Raw genomic sequence first — 21,186 nt, 5'->3', positions numbered from 1 at the left:
CTTAAAATTTTAAGTTTAAATCACAATTCAGAATTTTTTCTGTAGAATTGTAAGTTTAAATCTTGCAATTGACCCTTCACTAAGAGCTTGATTGACAGGTGATCTGACCAAAGGTAATGCCGAATATGCCATCTTGTCCAACAAACAATCAGACAGGAGAGTAGATTAACTTCGGTGGACTTAACTTGAAAAATTGTGTGTATGATGTGTAAAATGCCTTCTGATGTTCATTCACGTTTATTTCGTGCTGTACGTAAATATAAAAAAGACGATGGGTTCACATGCTGCTTGAACTGAGGCACTACAGTGACCTATCACGACACATTAAAGAGCTACAAAATATTATTTATTGTTTGACGGTTTGAAGGTAAAAATGAAAAAAATTAACTAAGGATGATGGATTTTTGAAAAAAAAAGTCAGAATTGTGAGATTAAAAGGGCTTTTTTATTTATAGAATTTTGGCAGAAACAAGCTTCCATAATTTTGCGACCAGAAAAAAAGTCAAAAACTTAAAGGACATTCTTTCAAACTTCTCCTTTTGTTTGTTCCACCAAAGAAACTAAATCCTACAGGTTTGTGAACACAAGCATAAGCAAATAATGACAGATTTTACATTTTAAGGAAACTATTTCTTCAATCTGTTCATACTGATTAGATTTTAATATGAATACCTAAATTAGCATGGAAATCCCAGCAATTACCTTCAAGATTAACATCATCATGACCTAATTAATTATGCATTCACTATCTGCAACAGACACTTACTATCATTTACTAATCAAATGGATGTTCATTAGTGCTCATCTGGATGAGCCCCAGGGAGAGATCCCCAGTGAAGACCGTGTCTCCTAGACAGCCAAGAGACAAGACCACAGGAACCAGCTGAGTCCTCTGCACAATGTGACTTTGCTGCAGCCTGGAATTGAACTGCTGGTTTCGCCGACTGAGCCTGGTTTCTTCCAAGGTTTTTTCTCCATTCTGTCACTGATGGAGTTTTGGTTCCTTGCTGCTGTCTTCCTCTGGCTTGCTTAGTTGAGGACACTTAATATCCAGCGATATCGTCGACTTGATTGTACAGATACTATGTAAACTGAACTGAGCTGGATGATGACATCACTGAATTCAAAATTGAGTGTTCACAAGTAGAGGTCTGAACTACTAATGAAGATCATGCAAATAAAAGTTAACAATAAATGCCACCAAAAAACACATAAGGCTTGATAAAAGGGTTAATGAGGAACATCTAATACATATTAAGCTACTAACAGATTGGATATTTCTATAACAATCAATATAACCAACGTGTGCTGCAAGATTTAGCCTGTGATATGACACATTAATGAATGAAGAATGACAAGTCTTCATTAGAATAAATAGAATAAAATGCTTACATTGGGGTAGCAATCAATTACACTGATTTTAATTGACATTTAATTACAAAATCTAAAAATTATTATTATTACATTATAAACATAAGCTACACATCTAAGTTTACTATGTAAATCACCTCTGTCCTCAGTTCAGCAATGAAAATATTGGAGCAAATATTGACAACCCAAGTAGACCTGAATCAAATTCCAAAACTGACACTTTTCTCAATTACTTCATTGCGGCAGCCAGCAACCAACTCAAACTAGCTGGGCCGAATCGTCTGTCACAAAAGTACTACTGAGATCAAAAGCATCAGGCTCTAAAGAATTCAATACAATTCAATGTTTCCGAAGGGTGAATCCACTCCAACCCTCTCTAAAAGACGAGTAATTACCTCAGAGCCTCAGTTCCCAAAAGCCACTGGTTATGATAAAGACAACCTATCTGAAAAGAAAGATTGAGAATCTCTGTACGTGGACGAACAAAAGTGCCATGATGCTCCTGAATTTCTGCGGCTTCATTTATTTTCTTATTGTCACAGAGAAAGGAGCTGCTCCTAGCTGACAAGAATATCGATGAGCAGGACAAGTACATCCTAACCTAAAATCTATTTTCTTTTTCACAGGGCACTAAATCACAAACCTTATTTAAATATTTTTTTTTAAAATATAATCCAAGCTGATCATTTTATGAATAATTTACCTGCTCTTACAAGGTAATAAGGAGTTACTCAGGCATACCGCTCTCATGAATTATTCAAACCAACAGTATAGTTCTTATCTGAGAGAAGGGTGGCCTGATTCTACAGTGTTTTCTAGTTATTTGGAAGCTTAAACTCAAAGAATTACACTGGAAAAATATATGCTTCTAGAGAGTCGCAGACACTGGATACAAGCTAGTTCTGGCTACAATCACTGTTCTCGGTTACACCACATTTCCTGCTTCAGTGGTTCTGTGAAACACGTCACACGTTCAGTCCAACTCAAACGAAGTGGACTGCTTTTCACCTTGCAGTCTCACACATGCAAACCAATTAGTCCATGTGGACTCGCCCACACACAATATGTGCTCATGACTGTGTGTGCACACTTAAAGGAGTAGTTCACTCTGAAATGAAATTATGCCTAATTTGTTGTAAACTTGTATGCTGTTCATTTTTAAATGTGGAATACACACATAGGGCCCTATTTTAACGATCTAAAAGCAAAGTGTAAAGCGCACGGTGCAGGTGCACTCAGGGCATGTCCAAATCCACTTTTGCTATTTTAACAACGGAAAAATGGTTGGCGCGCCCGGGCGCATAACGGGTTGTCCCTATTCTCTAAATGAGTAATGGGTGTTTTTTGGGTGTTAAGTGTGTTAAACCAATCAGAGTCTCATCTTCCATTCCCTTTAAGAGCCAGTTGCGCTCGTGCCATGACGGATTTGTTATTTACATGGCAGAATTTGGCAAGCACAAAGACAGAACGCGTCTCCGAGATGAAACGGAGCTGCTCGTGTGCGAGCAAATAGATAGCCTAATTCTGACCCACATGGAAAGAACCTATATGAGGATATATGCGCATATATGAAACCTATATGCAGTTTATATGCACATATATGCTGCATATATGCACATATATGTACATATAATATAGGAAAACGGCCAATTTTATATATGTCACATATATTAAAAACCTATATCAAAACCTATATTAAAACATATATGTTTATATAGGTTATTTCCATGTGGGGATACATGTGATGACTATCCATTATGACATGGAGGCATTTTTATATTTAATTAGCCTACAAAAAAATTCTTATGCATTGCAATCCTTTAATTTTTTATATTTGGCATGTTTGTGTGCTCCTGTGCGTCCCTGTGTTTAATAAGCAGCGTGTACACGCGTTGTGGACCCACCTATACTAATACGCTCTTTAAATAACAAAGAACTTTAGACCAAGTTTGAGTTGGTCTATGGCGCAGTCTATTTTCGGCTTCGTAAAATAGCAATGCGCCAGCAATGCGCCTGAACACACCTCTTTTTTAGACCAACACGCCCATGGGCGCACAAATGGGCGCAAATGCATTTGCTAATTAAACGACGTGGCGCTGGACGGGAAAATGCGAACGGCGCCGGACTGAAACTAGCAAACACACTTGGGCTGCGCCTTGCGTCGCATTGCGCCGGGTGTATGATAGGGCCCATAATTGTTAAATACAGTGTACAACATAAATAATTGCTATACAGCTTGAAAATATTTAAATAAATACATACATAAATACACTAATGCTTATATTTTTGTTGTCAGAATTACTTTAAGACATTTTATTCACCAATAATGCATTAAATTGATCAAAAGTGACAGTCTAGACAAATTTATATTCATAAATGTATAAAATCTATTTTACATAAATATTGTTCTTCTTTTTTATACATCAAATAATCCTGACAGAAATGTAGCACAAAAATATTTCGACATTGACAACAATAATAAATGTTTCTTTAGCTCCAAATCAGCATATTAGAAGGATTTCTGATGGATCATGTGACACTGAAAAGTGCTGAAAATCATCACAGGAATATTTAAAAATATGTAATAAATAAAATATCTATAAAAATAAAATAGAAAAACGTTATTTTAAATTGTAGCAGTATTTTACACTATTGTTATTTTTATTGTATTTTTGATCAAATAAATGTTTTGAGAGCATAAGCCATTTCTTTCAAAAACATTTAAAAAAAATCTTACAAACCCCAAACTCAGGTGTGTATAAATAAATAAATCTTTACTAGTGAGTCACAGAATCATTCAATCAAATGATTCTATTCTAACACTGATTCGCTCAAGAACAAAACAAGTGACTGTTTAATCATTGAATCATTCACTCAAATGATTCCTTTAAAAAAAACAATGATTCAGTCAAGGTTTATTTAATAACTTTTGCCGCTACTGTGTGTGTCGTGCCAAAGCCCAAATCACAGGTGCGCAGCTATTCAGAATAACAGATTTTGCTTGTGTGATATTACCTAAATTAATGTAATTATGATGTAATTAATTAATAAAAGTATTCCAGGCAAAAACTTCCAAAACTATATAATAAGTTTTATAGAAACAAACTAAAATGTAAGTTGTTATTCAGTTTTTAAATTCAATACAACATTCTTTTAAAGTGCAGCGTGTGATTTTTGTGCCTCTACCAGCACCAATCACATGCCCTGGTCATCTCTGCACATTAAACCCAGTCATAAGAACATAAAAAAAAGATTGCACACTTACACTTTATTGAACATTCAACATAATCACACAGCCTTGAGTCACAGGACAGCCATCCCTACAGATGCATTCCATTTAACTGACCTTGCAGCTCAATTCTTCTATGAAAGCCGTGCAGACTACTGATGCTGATCGGTGAGGTTGCATTATTTATCAAAAACACCAACGAATGAAATCCCAGAGCAGGAGCCGGTGAAGCTGGAGCTGCATCAGCTCAGAAGGGAATTATATGGCCACAGGTCATCCAGCAGCCCAGGGATAATCATTCCTCGAAATCTCTACAGATGCCTTTGGAATGCAGCCACTTTAGCATCTCCAAAGGGTCGTCCGCCAGCAGGAGCCACGACCGAAGAATCGACCAGCAGTCGATGGGAGTGCTACCTTACTGAAGATAAAGCAGAAAGGAGGGAACGCAAGCTGGGAGGTGCACAGCCTTTGGCGTTTTGTCAAAACAACAATGTGCAAGAAAATATTTCTTAAAAAAAACTCCTGATAGGATGTGTACATGCAAATTCGGTTTCTTTTTTCACTCACTCTTAGTTAGCAACTTCAGTGAGGTGACATTTATATCATCCCCCTAAGAAGGCAACACATATCCAAGGCAGGAAAAAGCAATACGGCATAATTTCATCTGTCTTCCAGTAAAGGAATCTGCCAGCATTTCCTACAAGCAATAACTCTTTCATCAGACAGGGAGTTGAATTCCATGACAGAGGATGCAACAGTGACTCCATGCGCAATAAACACACAGCGGTGGGGCCAAACACACTGGCTTTGAGCCTGAAACAAACCCTGCAGTTCTTCAATATCCCATCAGTCCTCCAGGCAGGCACTGAGCTGTCAGATATGAGGAGACATCTATGCTGGCAGAGACCATCATCTCTCTACCTGCTTCAACAGATGCATACTGTAAACCAAACACAAGCTTTTTCTACAACACTCGCAATTCCGCAATGGCAGATCAGGGAAAGTGCGTTTATACGAGGGAAAATCAGCAGCTAACACTGCTTTGATTTCTGCAAATCTTGACAGTTTGGATCACAACGTATAATTTTTTTCATAAAGCACATATAATCTATGAATCAAACCCCATTAGTGTGATGGAAGATGTGTCCACACGCTTAATCGAAAACAAAAAAATTATGTTGTAGCATATTCTAGTGCTATATTATATATATACAGTATGTGTATGGTACAGTATATTCTATTATAATTATTATTGCAATTTAAGAAAAAACTGTTTTCTAGACTATTGAATATATTTTAAAATGTATTTATTGCTGTGATGGTGTAGCTGATTTTTTTAATGTCATTGTTGAGTGTCACATGATCCTTCAGAAATCATTCTAATATGCTGTTTTGCTGCTTAAGAAACATTTCTTATTATTAGCAATGTTAAAAACAGTGAAAAAAAGTGTTTTTTAATATTTCTGTGTAAACGGTGATACTTTTTTCAGGATTGTTTCATGAATAGAAAGTTCAAAAGAACAGCATTTATTTGAATAGAAAAAAAGTGAGATTATAAATGCCTTTGCTGACACTTCTGATCATACTGAATAAAATTTATTTCTTTTAAAAAAAAAATACTAAACTTACACTTTTGAACAGTGTACTGTTTATGGTGATTTGAATGCTGCGCTCATGGAGTGAGACACTAAAAAAAAAAGCATAAAGCAAAATATTAACAAAGCACAAACACTAGAACATGTCCCAACAGCCCCTCAAACCATATAAAATGTGTGATTTTACTGCCTCTCCATTACATATAATATGATGATTAGCACTCTTTGCTTTAGAGTCCATCTCGGGTCAGTCTTATCTGATGATAACAGCTCTATCCATTTTCAAATCATGCAGCTAAATAACGTTTAATCGGTTATTTAAGGATTGAGAAAGGCTTTTGATTTATCCTCAGTGATCCAGCATGAATCTGATGCTCAGAGATAGCATGCAATCACCTAGCATACAAGCCACAGAAACAATGCAAGGAACATGTTTCAGGATGATTTCTCATCATACTAAAAGCTACTGAATAAATACAGTGCAATAATTTGGTCCACAGAGCTAATAAACAAATAAAACAACATCATTTTACATTGGCAATTAGCATTACTTAAAATATATGTATAAATATATTTGCTGCACCAATAACCTCAATTGTGTATATAGAATTCTCTAATATGCAGAGTCAGTTTCCCCCATTTGAGCATCAACCAATAGCATAAGTTTGGGCTCCCTGAAAGTTCTCCAGCCTAAAAATATCCATATCTGATGTCTCTTGCGTGCGATGACATCCTCTTGCTCACATACACAGAATCTCTCTTTGTTCCCACATTCGTGACCCCACAAGGAGAGGGCTGATACTTCACAGGATGGCTTCCTCACAAACACATCTATTCATGAAGCATGTGCACAGCATGTCTTATTGAACAAGAGGGTGAGGGGCTAATGCCTCACTCACTCCTTCTTCCTTTAACAGTTTCTTTCTTTAAAGGTGAAGTGTGTCATTTCTGCTCCATGAGCATCTCCAAATGGAATTGCAAAAATAATGACTGTTTTCAAACCGGTTTTCCACTATTTTTCAATCTCAAACCAAAATCACAACACTTATCCAATCTTCTGGCTACATTCAAGTAAATCAAGCTACAGATGGATTAGTTATAGTAATTTCTACATGTAAAAACAAAAAAAATCCAAAGTACATGTTTAAATGTTTATTTTATTTTCATAAAATTTCATTTTATTCTGATGGTTTTTATAGAGAGGTTTGTTCACTTCTCTGAATTGTACATTTTATTTCCGAAAAACATGGTGATTTTTTTTTTCTGGCAGTTAACAGTATTTTTAGATTTATGGAGTGATGCAAATATATATATTTTCCCTCTGTAAAACCTTTAACACCATCTCAACTAAATGTCTTTATCAAGTATTCATATTTTTGAAAATATATGCAAATGAGTGCATATTTAATTAGAAAGTATTGCATGTGCATATTTAAATATATCATTTCAGAAAACTTGCAATACAAAACAATTGTGTTAATGTACTGTGATTAATCAAATGGAGAAGTATGACATTATCTGATAGTTGAAAATTTTAACCCTATTCACTCATTGTATCTTGCCTTATTAAGTATTTTTAACAATAAATGCATTTCAGCTTCAGTAAATCAAATTAAATTCAGGCTCCATTAAATTTCTGATTCATGAGGAATAATGATGGACATTATTCTAAAATATATTCATAATGTTTAATCAAAATATATTTTTGCTTCCTTTTTTGATGCATGGGCAGAAAAATATTAACCAATTATTTTACGGCCATTCTAATACCAATGAATAGTAATTTACACTACATTTATTAATTAACATATACTTTTAATCAGAGTGACTAGTAAACCAAGAAATTTGTCATAAGAATAAACATTACTCATACACCCTAAAAAATTATTTTTCAAAAATGTAAAATAAAAATTACTGGACAATTTCAGGCTTTCTAATTCTGTTTCAGTCTTTCTGTTGGTCTTTTTTTCTTTTTCTTTGTAATTATTTGTGAAAGTTACTAGTCTTTTCTGAGTGAAAATTGTTTAAACACATTTTTTAGTGTAGTATATGATGCTAAATTTAAAGACAGGTTGGTAAACAAACTAAATCAGAGGTGAATTGCAGAAAATAGCATAATTATATGTTTTTTAAATCTTCCTCTTCCAACATCTACTTTTTTTTCTGCTCTCCAATTTTCCTCTTCTTTCTTTTTCCCCTCTTCCTAGTCTTCAGTCTTATTCTCTTAATCTATACTTTGAGGGACTCTTTCACATTTACTCCTGAGAGCAGATGACGGTCTTAAGCTGTGGCTCCTGAAGCCTGACCCAGTTAGTCAAGCCTAAACCTCATTAACCAGTGATGGGAGTATATGGACCCGTTCCATCAGAGGCATCAAGGCTAAGGAGAAAAACCACAGAAGAATAATAATGTAGTTTAAGGTTTGCCAGGTGGGCTAATGAGTTCCCACAAGTCAATGATCCGACCCCCTTGTTCTGCCCCGATATCCCTGTTCATCAGTGAAGCCACGTTCACGGCCCCGCTCTGCTTAGCCTAGCTTAGCTGCTCTGCTGGGACGTGGCTAGCAGAGTCTGGAGTGCTCAGTGTGCATGCTAAGAGGTGTCTGTGCATGCTAAGGGCATCTTGGGAAAACTCTCAGGGCCGGTGATGAGTTTAAACATCAGAATCCAGAGTAAAATGTGACTAATGACATAAAGAGAGCAGTATATGTATTGAAAAGCTCCTCAGGTCTTTCATTGCGTGACATGATATTTGAGTTGGATGCGTCGATTTATCAAATACTAAGAAGGTAAACGTGCAGTATGTTAGCTATCTATCTTGGATGACACTCATTTAATAAAAACTAGTTGATCCTAAAAACAAACCACTTTTTTTTAAAAACTACTGAAAGTAAAATATGGCATGTCACAATTACACATTACACATATACATACACATACATTCACACAATTCTAGAAATATAATTTAAAAATATATTATAATATAAATATATTAAATATATTGTAATATTATTTTTAAATATAATAATATTATAGAAATACAATAAATCTATAGATTATTATATTTTAAATATATCAAATATAATATATGTATATCATGAAATATATGAAATCATGTAAATATACTAAATATATTTAAATAGAATATTATATGAAAAAATTAACATATTTAAACATATTATTTTGTAAAATTAGGTTATCTAGGGGCAAAATCAAGAATTTTATATGAAGGAATAAAGAGGAATTTATAAATCTATTTTATGTTAAATGTTTTAATTTTTGGCTGTCAAATGAGTCAAAATGAAGCTGTTGGTGTTTTAATTTTTTCTGGTTCATTCATTATTGCATTGTGGGTTATATTATTCTGCACTGTGTGCTTTGTTTTATAATGCACAATATTCTATCCTTCCATCCACAGTACTCCATGCATTCAGAAAATGTACATTTGTGCACAATATGCATACTACATAGTGTAGAAAGATTGATAAATTAGCATACTGTTGCAACACAGCCCAAAAAAAAAAAAAAAAAAGTGCGGTCACAACTGGTCAAAAATTCACAGCAATTTTAGCTTTCTCACACTCACACAGTGCTTTATTGCATCTCGTTAGGACACAGTGTTGCATATATTTTGCAACATATCCAAATAATCTAGAGTATTCAATAGATCAAAGAATATTATCAATAAATACTGCAATATGTTAATAGTATAGAGACATAAACAATCCTTTGCTTTCATTTTGTCATTGAAAAGATCCACAGAAAAGCATTTTGTGTTCTTCCAGTGTGAACATCTAGGGCCAGTTTTACTAACAGCTTGCGCCAGCGCAAACCATCTTTTGGTGTTAGACTACTGTCAGGTTTTACAAAAGACGTGCAGTTATGAATTAGCACTGAAAAGGCATAGACAGTTATTTTTGTGCCTGACCTTACGGAATATGCATTTGTAAGGAGTTTCCATTTCAGACGCAAAATTTATAAGAGGAGAGTATGAATCACGCAACAAGATTTACGCTAGTCAAATTAGTGGTATTTGCGCCATTTTTTTAACGCCAAAATAAAGCATGTCTTAAACTATTTTGCGCTTGAAATGGTTGCAAATATTGTTGGTAGCAGGAGGCACCGCAGAGAACAAAGTGCGCGTGGTAGAAGGGGGAGGATTTTTTCCCATACATATTAAATTATTTAGTACAGAGCCCCCCACATGACATGCAAGAAAAAATAAATTAATTGTGTGCACGATTTACTAATTCGTTTCCCGCGATGTACTAAAACATGCACACGATTACTTTTTCTCTCGATTTATAAATTGTGTGCATGATTTAGCAAATTAGGAACACAAAATAGTAAATCGTGCACACAATTTAACCTAGTATTTTTTTCCTGCATGCCATGTGTGGGGCTCCGTAATTTAGAACGCAAGAAGAGCACATTGTCCAAACATATAATTTGCCAAGCCATGTTATTTTTAATTTGCTTCAGGAAATAAAAGACGACTTGGAACCCCCAACTAGGAGTCACACAATACCAGCTCTATCAAAACTTCTTGCAAACCTTTATTTTTTGGCCTCTGGTTCTTTTCAACATACTGTGGCTTCTTTATTCTTTATTTGCAACTATGCTAATTTGCGCTGCGCTTGGGATATTGCGTTGGTCGATATGTAAATTAGATGTTGGGTCTGTGTTCTTTAATTTGGGCAGTTGTTAGTAAATCACCCACAGAAATTTCCACGGCCATCGGCGCTGTTTTGGAATTGCGCTCTCGCGCTAATTTGCCCTGTTTAGTAAAACTGGCCCTTAGTCTGCATGGCCGCTGGAGGTGTGGAGAAAATGTTCAAACAGCCCCAGTGCGATCAATGCCTTGATTATGTGCGGATGCTCCTTGCCTTACATCACTCCTTGGCAGTCAGGAAGACACCGCTAAATGGTCGAACAGGGCTGGAAAATTGGACTCCTGCCATCTTCAGGGACACATCCTCTCTATAATGACCTTTGACTCTGATCTCAGAATTTCCTGGGAGACTCAACTTGGCAGGGTGTTTTCAAAGCTGATAGAAACACTCAAATGTGTCTGCCATAAAATCTTTAGTCTCATCCAAGCTATGGGCACTTTTGGCCCTTTGGACTTTAAAAAAAAAAAAACTCTTTACTGATAAACACTTTTCAAGTTGTCTAATTAATGGCATCACAGAAGGCACTTTTGCTGAAATATCATTTCCACCATATCTCCAATGTATTGTTCATTTTGTGGTGGAAATGTCAGTAATGGAAATGACATTTTAAATATTAAAAAAAACTAGACTAATTTCATAGGTAGGATTTTAAATAAATATTTTCACACTTTTATTTAATTGCACTATATTTTATGTATCCTCGTAGTTTTATTCTTAACTGTTTTAAGTTAATTTGTATTCTTTGATTTTATTGTTATTATTATTTTTCATTTTTTTATGTAAAGTACTTTGAATTAAAAAAAATTTGTTTTATTTTTATTTTAATGTGTTTTGCAATGGGATCCACTTTTTGTTTTTGACATTTTGTTCCCTCTCTGAAGCACCCATTGTCTCGCTTGTGATTACCTGATGAGCCCCTGGTCAAATTTTTTTCTCTGACTATAATTTTAATTATTATTTACATTTTGTTTAGATGATCACAATTTATTTATACAAAAAATATTTGAAGAAGTGATAAGAAGTAATAATATTTTTATACATTTTCCACTGTAACAATTATTTTACTTAAGTTAAACAGTTATTATACAGGTTTATTTTGAAGTAAATAAAACAAAGATTATTGAAGTATGCATAACAAGAAAATACTTTTAGTCTTCTACTTAAAAATGATGTTTAATGCAATGTATTAATTGCTATTTCCTTGCTATTTCCTTGTTATTATATTGTTATTTTTTCCTTTTATTTAGTTTCTACACCAGTTGTTTTTCAGATTGAAAGTCTGGAACAAGGATACAAAACTATAATTTAAATACATATCAACCCTAGGGCATAAAAGTGCCTGTATCTGAAGAAACACCTTGATATGCAATATCCCGAAAACTGGGCGTTAGTTTATTAGAGTATCAGTATACACTCTGAATTTGATTTTACAGATCCTTATTGCATTGACAGTGTGTTATCTGACACACTTTGATGGTATCAGTGGCGGATATTGACTAATGGCACTGAAATGACTTTGTCGTAATATCTGTTTATTGGACACTAGGGGACAGGAAATGGAGAGCGTGTTCCATTTCAGCACAAGGAAATGAACATGAAATCCTTGTGTCAAGACAAACTGGGACGGTCCAGCCCTTTAATTAACCCCTAAGACATGATAAATACCTGAGTCTTTCCTTCTCTCTTTAATCTCTTAGGTGCCGTTTCCGAGGCTCTGCTTCGGCAGCTTGAAATGACCGGAGAACTGTTTTCATTAGGATAAAAAGAAATTCTCGGGACACAGAGTGCGATCCAAAAAAAAACAAAAAACAAGACAAACAGGAAAATCTGTGCTTCAAGAAACACTGAACTGTTATGTTGCACTGAATCAACACAAATTAGCATAAAGCAGAAAGGTCAATCAATATTTTAAAATAAATTCCTTAATATTCATAAAATTAAATAGGTCATGTTTTTAATTTTTCCACTGAAGTCAGCTTATAACGTTAGTCTAATTTAGTTGTGCCAAAAAACCATCTTTCTCTGATTGTGCCAAAAACCATTTTCCAGTCTTTCTCTGATCTTATAATTAAACAAAAAATTAAAGTTTTCATCATTTACTAACCCATATATCATTCCAAACTTATATGAGTTTATTTTTTTTTGAAGAGTGATATTTTAGTGTTCCTGTGGCTCAGTGGTAGAGCATTGCGTTAACAGTGCAAAAGGTTGTGGGTTCGATTCCCAGGAGAACACATGTTAGGTAAAAAAATAAAATAAAATGTATAGCCTGAATGCACTGTAAGTCGCTTTGGATAAAAGTGTCTGCTAAATGCATAAATGTAAATGAAGGACATTGGTAACCAAACAGTTTATTGTCTTCAATAGTATTTTTTCTGTACAAAGTAAATCAATGGATACCCACAACTGTTTGATTACCAACATTCTTAAAAAAAAGTCATACAACATTTGGAACAACTTGAGGATGAGAAAATGTTGACAGAATTTTCATTTTTGGCTGAACTATCCCTTTAAGATGTCTCTCTTGGCAAAACCTGCATATTTCGACAAGTTCACAAAACAATCTGTGCTGAAATGTGCCACACAAACTGCTGAGATCAGACCAGACGGTCATCAGTGACATGTGTTGATGAATTCTGTGCCATTTCAATAAATGGTCTTGGGAAGTTGTCAGTTTTGAAGGTTACACTATGTTTCACAGTACATAAAAAAACTAGTTTTATTTCAAAAGATCGAAAAAAAAATCTGACCATTATTTCATATGTCAGGCTTTACTGGGCTAACACCAAAGTAGCAAAAACAGTCAGAAGGAGGGTGAAAATGGAGATGTTAAACTAAAACTTTGTTTTTAGGAGCACGAAACCTTGATTAACAATATAAATTCAGGTTCTGCTACAAAAGAGTATGATATGTCCCATTAAAATATGTGACAGTGCATGCCGTTGTTTTTGAGTTGGGCAACATGAGTAGAAATTTCAAGATGAAGCACACTAAGATTCTTCATCCTATCAAAGCACCTGCTTCCCAGTGGCACATGCTGAGACAAATTGAATCCTGGGTGTCCTTCATTCACCGGCAGACTGACACATGAGGCTTCACTCCTGAATTCACCTCGATTAATCACGTTTCACTGGAGGGAATCAGACATCAAGTGAATGATGATATTTGACTTTGCTGCAATGCTGTGAGAGGCAATTAATTGAGAGGAACGGATTTTTCTTTAATTTTTTTTTTTTAATTATGATCGATTTGGCCGTATTGTCAAAAGCCAACTTCAGTGTCACCTCTAAGCACAATCAGGTGTTGACATGTCTGAGCAAAACACATTGCTGACACACACACACACAACTCCAGCGCTCCAAAATATTTACTGGAGAAACCAACTGCTGAGTTTGGAAATGGCAAAATTTTCAGACATTTTCCGCTCTCCTCAGTTGATGATGGGAGTGTGTGATATTTGATTATTCTTAGACCACCCATGAACACAGCAAAGGAAAAAGAAAGCCAGTCATAAATATGTATGCACAGCCTCATGATATTCATGTTAATGGAACTTAATTGAAGACATAGTAAGACATAGAAATATAAATTTTACGAAAAATTTACTTTTTGTAATGAAATAAAGATTTTTAAAAACAATAAAGATTTTTTTGAATAATTTTTTTTTTTTTTTTTTTTTTGTGTGTGTAGTAATGGCTGCTAAAAATGTAGCTTTGCATCACAGAATTAACTGCATTTTAAAATATATTAAAATAGAAAACAGTTTTTTTGAATGGCAATGGCAATATGGCAATAACTAAAAATATATATTTATACAATTATTATATATTTACTGTATTTTTAACAAACTGGTGAGCATAGTTAGTGCTGGGCAATGATTAATTGTGATTGTATCCAAAATAAAAGTTTACTTTATATATATGTGTGTGTGTGTGTGTGTGTGTGTGTGTGTACTGTGTATATTTATTATGTTTATATAAAGACATACACATACAGTATATATTTAGAAAATATTTACATGTATTTACATGTTTAGATTTATATTCCTTTACACACACGGACAAACAAATTACCAGACAAAACAACTCCAACACAAGATCTGCAACAAGGTTAAGTAAATGATCACAAATAGGAAACATAATCATTATAAGTGCATAATCATACTAAATACATCATTCTGCTCACATCATCCTCCTCGCCAAAAAGTGAAATAAATACATTAAACTGCACAGAGGAAGGAGTTAAAGAGTGTCCTTCTATGCCGAAATAAAGCTGATTAAGACGCCTGGATTAAATTGCTCATAAATGTTACACAAAGCAATAAATGGGCATTAAGCTGCAAACAAAACTATGAGGCTCATTATCGGGAGAATTTCATAATGGAGACTGAATGTTAACTCAATTTTAACAGCCCCTGCCAAGTCAAGCCATGTGAGTTTCTCTGACCTGATTACCGCCACATGATTAAACAGCCAATTACATTGTGGCACAAGGCCCCGGAATAGCCATTCTGGGAGCAGAAATCATCAGATCCGCTCCACTGTTATTCTGAAAGGAGAAATACTGGATCAATGAGTTCTAGGTTTTAAGCAAAAATTCATTTTTCCTATATATATATAGGAATTTTCTTCCAAAGCTCGCTAATAAAAGCGTGTCATATAAAATGATTTGTTTGTACTGTAATTCAATTTTGGAGCTTATCCGATTAATCATAATTTAGAATCATTTCTTAGAATGAAGATCCAAATCAAAAAGATACTTTGTAACACCTTTCAGAGGATTCCACCTTCAAGCCTCAGAGGGATGAATGGCACGTTTCATTTAACATTTCACATGATTTCAGCTGTCGGCTGAGCAGTAATGGTGCCACAGGAAATGAAACAAAGTTGCGTTGTTAGACCTAAGAAGTCCACGCAGCCATGTGAATGGTTTGGGTGCACCAGAACAATAACATCAGCCCACCCGCTCCCCAATGAGCCATGAACATTCCATGCATTGTCTCCTGGGTTGCTAAGAAAAGGAGCCACCTTCTTCGAGGATTACATTACGTCTTAACAACTCTGACAATGTGGAAAACTCAAGTGCATATGACTAGATGAACTTGCCAGGTTCAAAGTGGATATTTGATAAAAAAAAATAATAAAAAAAACAATCTTGTACCAAGGTTTCTGATTATATATATACTTTCAAATAACCTACCATGTGGTTGCTGTAGTCAGGCTGTAAGCATTCAATGCTGTCTAAAAGGTTGAGATCTTTGTTTCAGCAGCAAAATCTGAAACATTTAAGCATTAGTTTTTTTCTTATATAAAAATATATTAAGCAGATTAACACCGAAAACAATGAATACGTGTTATTATTTTAGTATTAGAGTTAAGAAAAGTGGAAAATGACTGCTGAATTAGTTCAAAAGTTTGAGTTTTTTTACATAACTTTTGATGAATGTGGGTAACCAAACAGTTGCTGGTACCTTTAACCTTCCATAGTATGGGTGGAAAAAATACTAAAAAATACTATGGAAGTCAATAGGAACCAAAAACGATTTTCTGCTGTGTTCAGCAGAAGAAAGAAATTCATACCGTTTTGGAGCGACTTGAGGGTGAGTAAATGATGACAGAATTTTGATTTTCGGGTGAACTATCCCTTTATCTTTTTACCAAGAAGCCCATCCCCTCCATATGCCACAGAACTAGCTGGGCAGATCAATTTCAAAGAAATATAATCCATTGTAAAACATTAGCAATTTCCCCCTAAAACAACTTCTATCCATTTGCAAACATTATTAGCTGTAATGCAAGAAAGATATCTTAAGCAAATCTTCCTGTGCCGTCTGAACCTCATGGGTTTTTCTACAGATGAAACTTGATTAGATTTAGCTTAGCTGTCCTCACTATCCATGTGTCAGAGAAAAGAACCGCTTTCCCTCCAAAAAAAAATGCATTTTTTGTATATTTTATATCTTATTATGTCACATTGTTTCCACAACCCCATTGCACACTGAGAAAAGCAGTAACGTGGCAGGCTTACCCTTGGTACAAGTTTAAAGGGATAGTTTACAGCACAAAAAAAAAGAGAGAAAGTTTTGTCATTATTTACTCACCCTCGTTTTGTCCAAAACCCATATGCTGTTTTTTTTTTTTTTTTTTTTTTTTTTTTTGTGGCATGGATTAAACATTTTTGTAAAATTATTATGCTGCTCTTGCAATGCAAGCATTACCAGATGCTCTCTAGCTCCAAAAAGCACAAAAGTTTCGAACAACATTATGGACATTTTACTTTTTGAGTGAGCTACTCCTTTAAGTGGTTACTATCTAAATGTAAGACAATAATCCAGGGCAAAACAACCTTGAGGGTTATTAATGCAATCTGAATCTTTCCTCTAATTAAGCTTTATATTGCATTGCTTTAAGCAACCACAAATACAATATGACTTCAAATCCCATAAATAAGTATGACCGTCTTCATCCAAACAAGCGTTTCAATTACCAGGCTTTGGAAAGGAGGACAGACAAAGAGAACATTAAGCATGATGGATCAGACCAAGCTCATGATGCTCTCTGATTATAGAAACACAAATAATGAAACATGCACATTATGTAGGTGTATCAAGTGTATCATAAAGAATATATGTGAATAGGCAAATACTGCCAGGATCCAGAAACTCACCTCAGTATTGATTGCATTATAAAGTTAGTTGAAAGATCTCATCCCCAGGTCTCAAAACCAAAATATGATATTTTGGTTTCAATATACTATATATGCCCACTTAATTTGACCTGTAGCACAAACTTTGTGGGATGAGTTAGAAATAGTGATGCGGCACTAAAAATGTTCATTTCTATACAGTGGCATCCAGCTTATTAAAAGATTCCTCAGTAAGAACATGCCTCACTTTCACCCTAAGAACAGATTTCACTTTTGGCAGGTTCACAATGGGCACTGAAGCACCCAGCGTGCAATCCGATCTGCTGCTGCACAGATTCCACCTCCTGGGACATTGTTCTGGGAGATAAAGGCAAGTGGCGGGGATAAAAAGGACCAGCAGATGGTAAAGAGAGAGAAAGAGTGGGCAGCCTGACTCATGATCTGACCTAGGACTACCAGCTGTCATCCTCTCTGCATAACCCCACACACAACTGGAGCAGCTAAACCCTCCCTTCCGGATACCTTTACACACACGGACAAACAAATTACCAGACAAAACAACTCCAACAAGTCAGAAGAACGCTTCTGGCACGTTTAAAGTTAGAACATCCCAATTACGATCAAAAATCAACAAGGGCTTGAGACAAAAAAAACTAAACAAAAAATGCTTTCTATCCTTTATCTAACAAACAACATAAAGTACATAATTAAACTCTGAAAAATCTATGTATATATATATTTTTTTTTTTGAAGTCCTATTTATATTCTTTTCTAGATTCAATTAGTAATGGATTCGGCGACTGCAGACGCTGAATTTTTGAAGTTGTAAATAAAGACTACTTAATTGCTTTACTAGAAAATACAACTTCAGACTTTCTACTTGAAAAACTCACATTTAATTCAGTGTGTTGCTTTTAATTTCTTACTAGCAGTTGAAAAGGTTGATTTTTTTCGGTGTATTGGCCTGTAGCTGTCATTTCACAGTCTTTAAACGGATATTCCACCCCAAAATGAAAATTCTGACATTATTCACTTACCCCCATGTCGTTCCAAACCCGTAAACGGAACTCAGTTTATGATATTTTGGATGAAAATCGGGAGGCTTGAGACTGTCCCATAGACTGCCAAATAAATAACAGTGTCAAGGTTCAGGAAAGTATGAAAAGCATCGTCAGAATAGTCCATCTGCCATCAGTGGTTCAACCGTAACATTCTGAAGCGACGAGAATACTTTTTGTACATGAAGAAAACAAAAATAACGGCTTTATTCAACAATTACTCTCTTCTGTGTCTCTCCAAATCAGCGTAGCGCCATTTTGGCGAATCTGAGCAGTACGTAGTACACTCTTCTTTGTGAGCCGCGCTGCGCTGATGTGCTGTTTTCTTTCAAACCACAGCGTAAATACAGGTAGAAAATGTATCCTTGAGGTGCGGCTGATACAGAAGAGCGTAAGCCACCTGCATACAGCTCAGAATTGCCAAAATGGAGCTACGCAGATTTGGAGAGACAGAGGAGAGGAATTGTTGAATAAAGTTATTTTTGTTTTCTTCGTGTACAAAAAGTATTCCCGTCGCTTCATAACATTACGGTTGAATCACTGATGGCAGATGGAGTATTCTGACGATGCTTTTCATACTTTCCTGGACCTTGACAGTGTATTTTACTCTGCTGTCTATGGGACAGTCTCAAGCCTCCCTTTTTTCATTCAAAATGTCTTAAATTGTGTTCCGAAGACGAACAAAGCTTTTACGGGTTTGGAACGGCATGGAGGTAAGTGATTAATGACAAAATTTTCATTTTTGGGGTGGAGTATCGCTTTGATGCAAATTTTGTGCTAATATGATGGGTTTTGATGCAAAAGACCAAAAATTTGACTAAAGATATATGCATTTATAAAGGTAAAAAACTGAAGAGTAAAAGTTCATTTCTGACACTGACTCCCACATTAAACCAAAATTTGGGAGTATTAGTTCATTTTTGAGAGAAGATTTTCAGCCCGAGTTTCCGATTTTAGTTTTATTGGACCAAATTATACACAACAGGTTTTCTGTGACAGGATTTCAAGAGAAAATTCCTCTGGTGCCAGCATGGACACACACATCACAAGTGAATCCTGACTTTTACAAAAAGACAATCGGTGATGCTCACTGACCGAGGAACAACATGAGAGGGATGTTTTGTAGGAATCAATTTAGGAAATGACAGTAACTGACATTAGAAGATTAATATTTCCTACATCTCTGTCCAAATAAATAGTACGACAGAACAAAGAAACCTGCGCATGGCTCATGAATATAAAAACAGTACTTGCTTCACCTATCTATAGATAAAAATAGAAATATAGTTTGGAACAGCCATTACAAACATCACAACTGGATGCACTGTTGGGAACTCGAATGTGTGCATAAGAACAGATTGCTTCAGTCTTCTCTGTTGTAAACATGATTGAGCAAACCAGGTGCGAATGCAAAATAAACATCTTAATAAATGTGCCTAGCATGACAAAGTTGAATTGATGTCTGCTGGCGTGGAGGAGCAAATCCAAACACATCCTGACAGGATATTTCCAGTAGTTTCTCTTACCTGTTAAACACTTTCTTCATCCTCTGAAGCAGCGATGGTGATGCGGTGACTGTCTCTGATGGAATGGTCTCGATAGTGGTGACAACATGGTTCTGGTGCTCGGGCATCATCTTTAAAGCTGAAAACTGAAGCCGTCAGTCAGTAAGCAGTGATCATTCCTGAGGCTTTGGTTATTCCGAGCAGCTCCAGCTCTCCATATTGCAGGTGAGAATAAACAAACAGGTGTATGTATCTCCAGTAAGTGCTGGAGGAGGAGGGATGCTGGGGGCTCCTAGAAGTCACTGGATGTTACAGATTCATGCGCGATGTTGCACCTGTTCTCCTGTTTGCTTTCTGAGCAGATGTTTCCCGGTGTTTCGGTGCGCATTTTCTGAACGCCGGAGCAGGACTGCCGTGATTATTGGGAGGCGGTGCGCTTTTGAGTGAAATAGACAGTCTGACCGCTAGAGGCCACTGTTTCCGACGCTACGCGTCAACCAATGAGAATGGGTTAAAAATAAAAAGCAGTAATAAAGAAATGTAAGCACATTTGGTAAATGTAATAGTACCTACTGTAATAAATAAATGTAATCATATCTAGTAAATATAAGATAGATTTACTAAATAAAAATGTACATATAAATTAAATAATTAACAAATAAATAAATTTAATCTGATTTATTAAATAAAAATAAGTTCTGTAATATTATGTAGTCAAAATATTTAGTAAATATAAGAAAAATACATTAAAAATGCATTAATAAATAAATGTAACATTATACACAATAGAAAATATTGTGTAGAATTATATATGTATAAATATACTTTTCCCAGAAATCTTTCATTTAATATCTCATTAAAAAAAAACTTTGCTAATATTTGTTTTAAATGTTTAATTTTATTTTGGGATTTAATTTCAGATTTATTCATGTGTGTACAGGAACAAAGTACAATGAATTATTTCATTTAAATTAAAATTAAATAATTATTTTAATTTTTATTTTAATTATTCAATTTAAAAAAAATCCTTTTGAGTTAAAAACAAAATAAACATTTTTGGCATGTTAACAGAGACATCAAGATAAGATCAGACAAAAGTATTTCACAGAAT

At 35.0% G+C, this 21,186-nt stretch overlaps 1 protein-coding gene across 1 annotated transcript in view; it reads right to left on the bottom strand.

The window, feature by feature from the left end:
- LOC122140978 (solute carrier family 35 member F2-like) overlaps positions 1–20,206 on the bottom strand; it is an 81,647-nt gene extending 61,441 nt beyond the window's left edge. The window contains exon 1 of the mRNA XM_042746548.1: positions 20,097–20,206. Within this exon, the coding sequence (XP_042602482.1) occupies positions 20,097–20,206 (110 nt within the window). The remainder of the gene's footprint in view (positions 1–20,096) is intronic.
- Positions 20,207–21,186: the final 980 nt, after the last annotated feature.

The sequence above is a fragment of the Cyprinus carpio genome, chromosome B20, assembly GCF_018340385.1.
Source record: "Cyprinus carpio isolate SPL01 chromosome B20, ASM1834038v1, whole genome shotgun sequence".
Taxonomy (NCBI): Eukaryota; Metazoa; Chordata; class Actinopteri; order Cypriniformes; family Cyprinidae; genus Cyprinus; species Cyprinus carpio.
The sequence above is the reverse complement of the archived record's forward strand: the minus strand, read 5'-3'. Positions and strand labels throughout refer to the sequence as shown.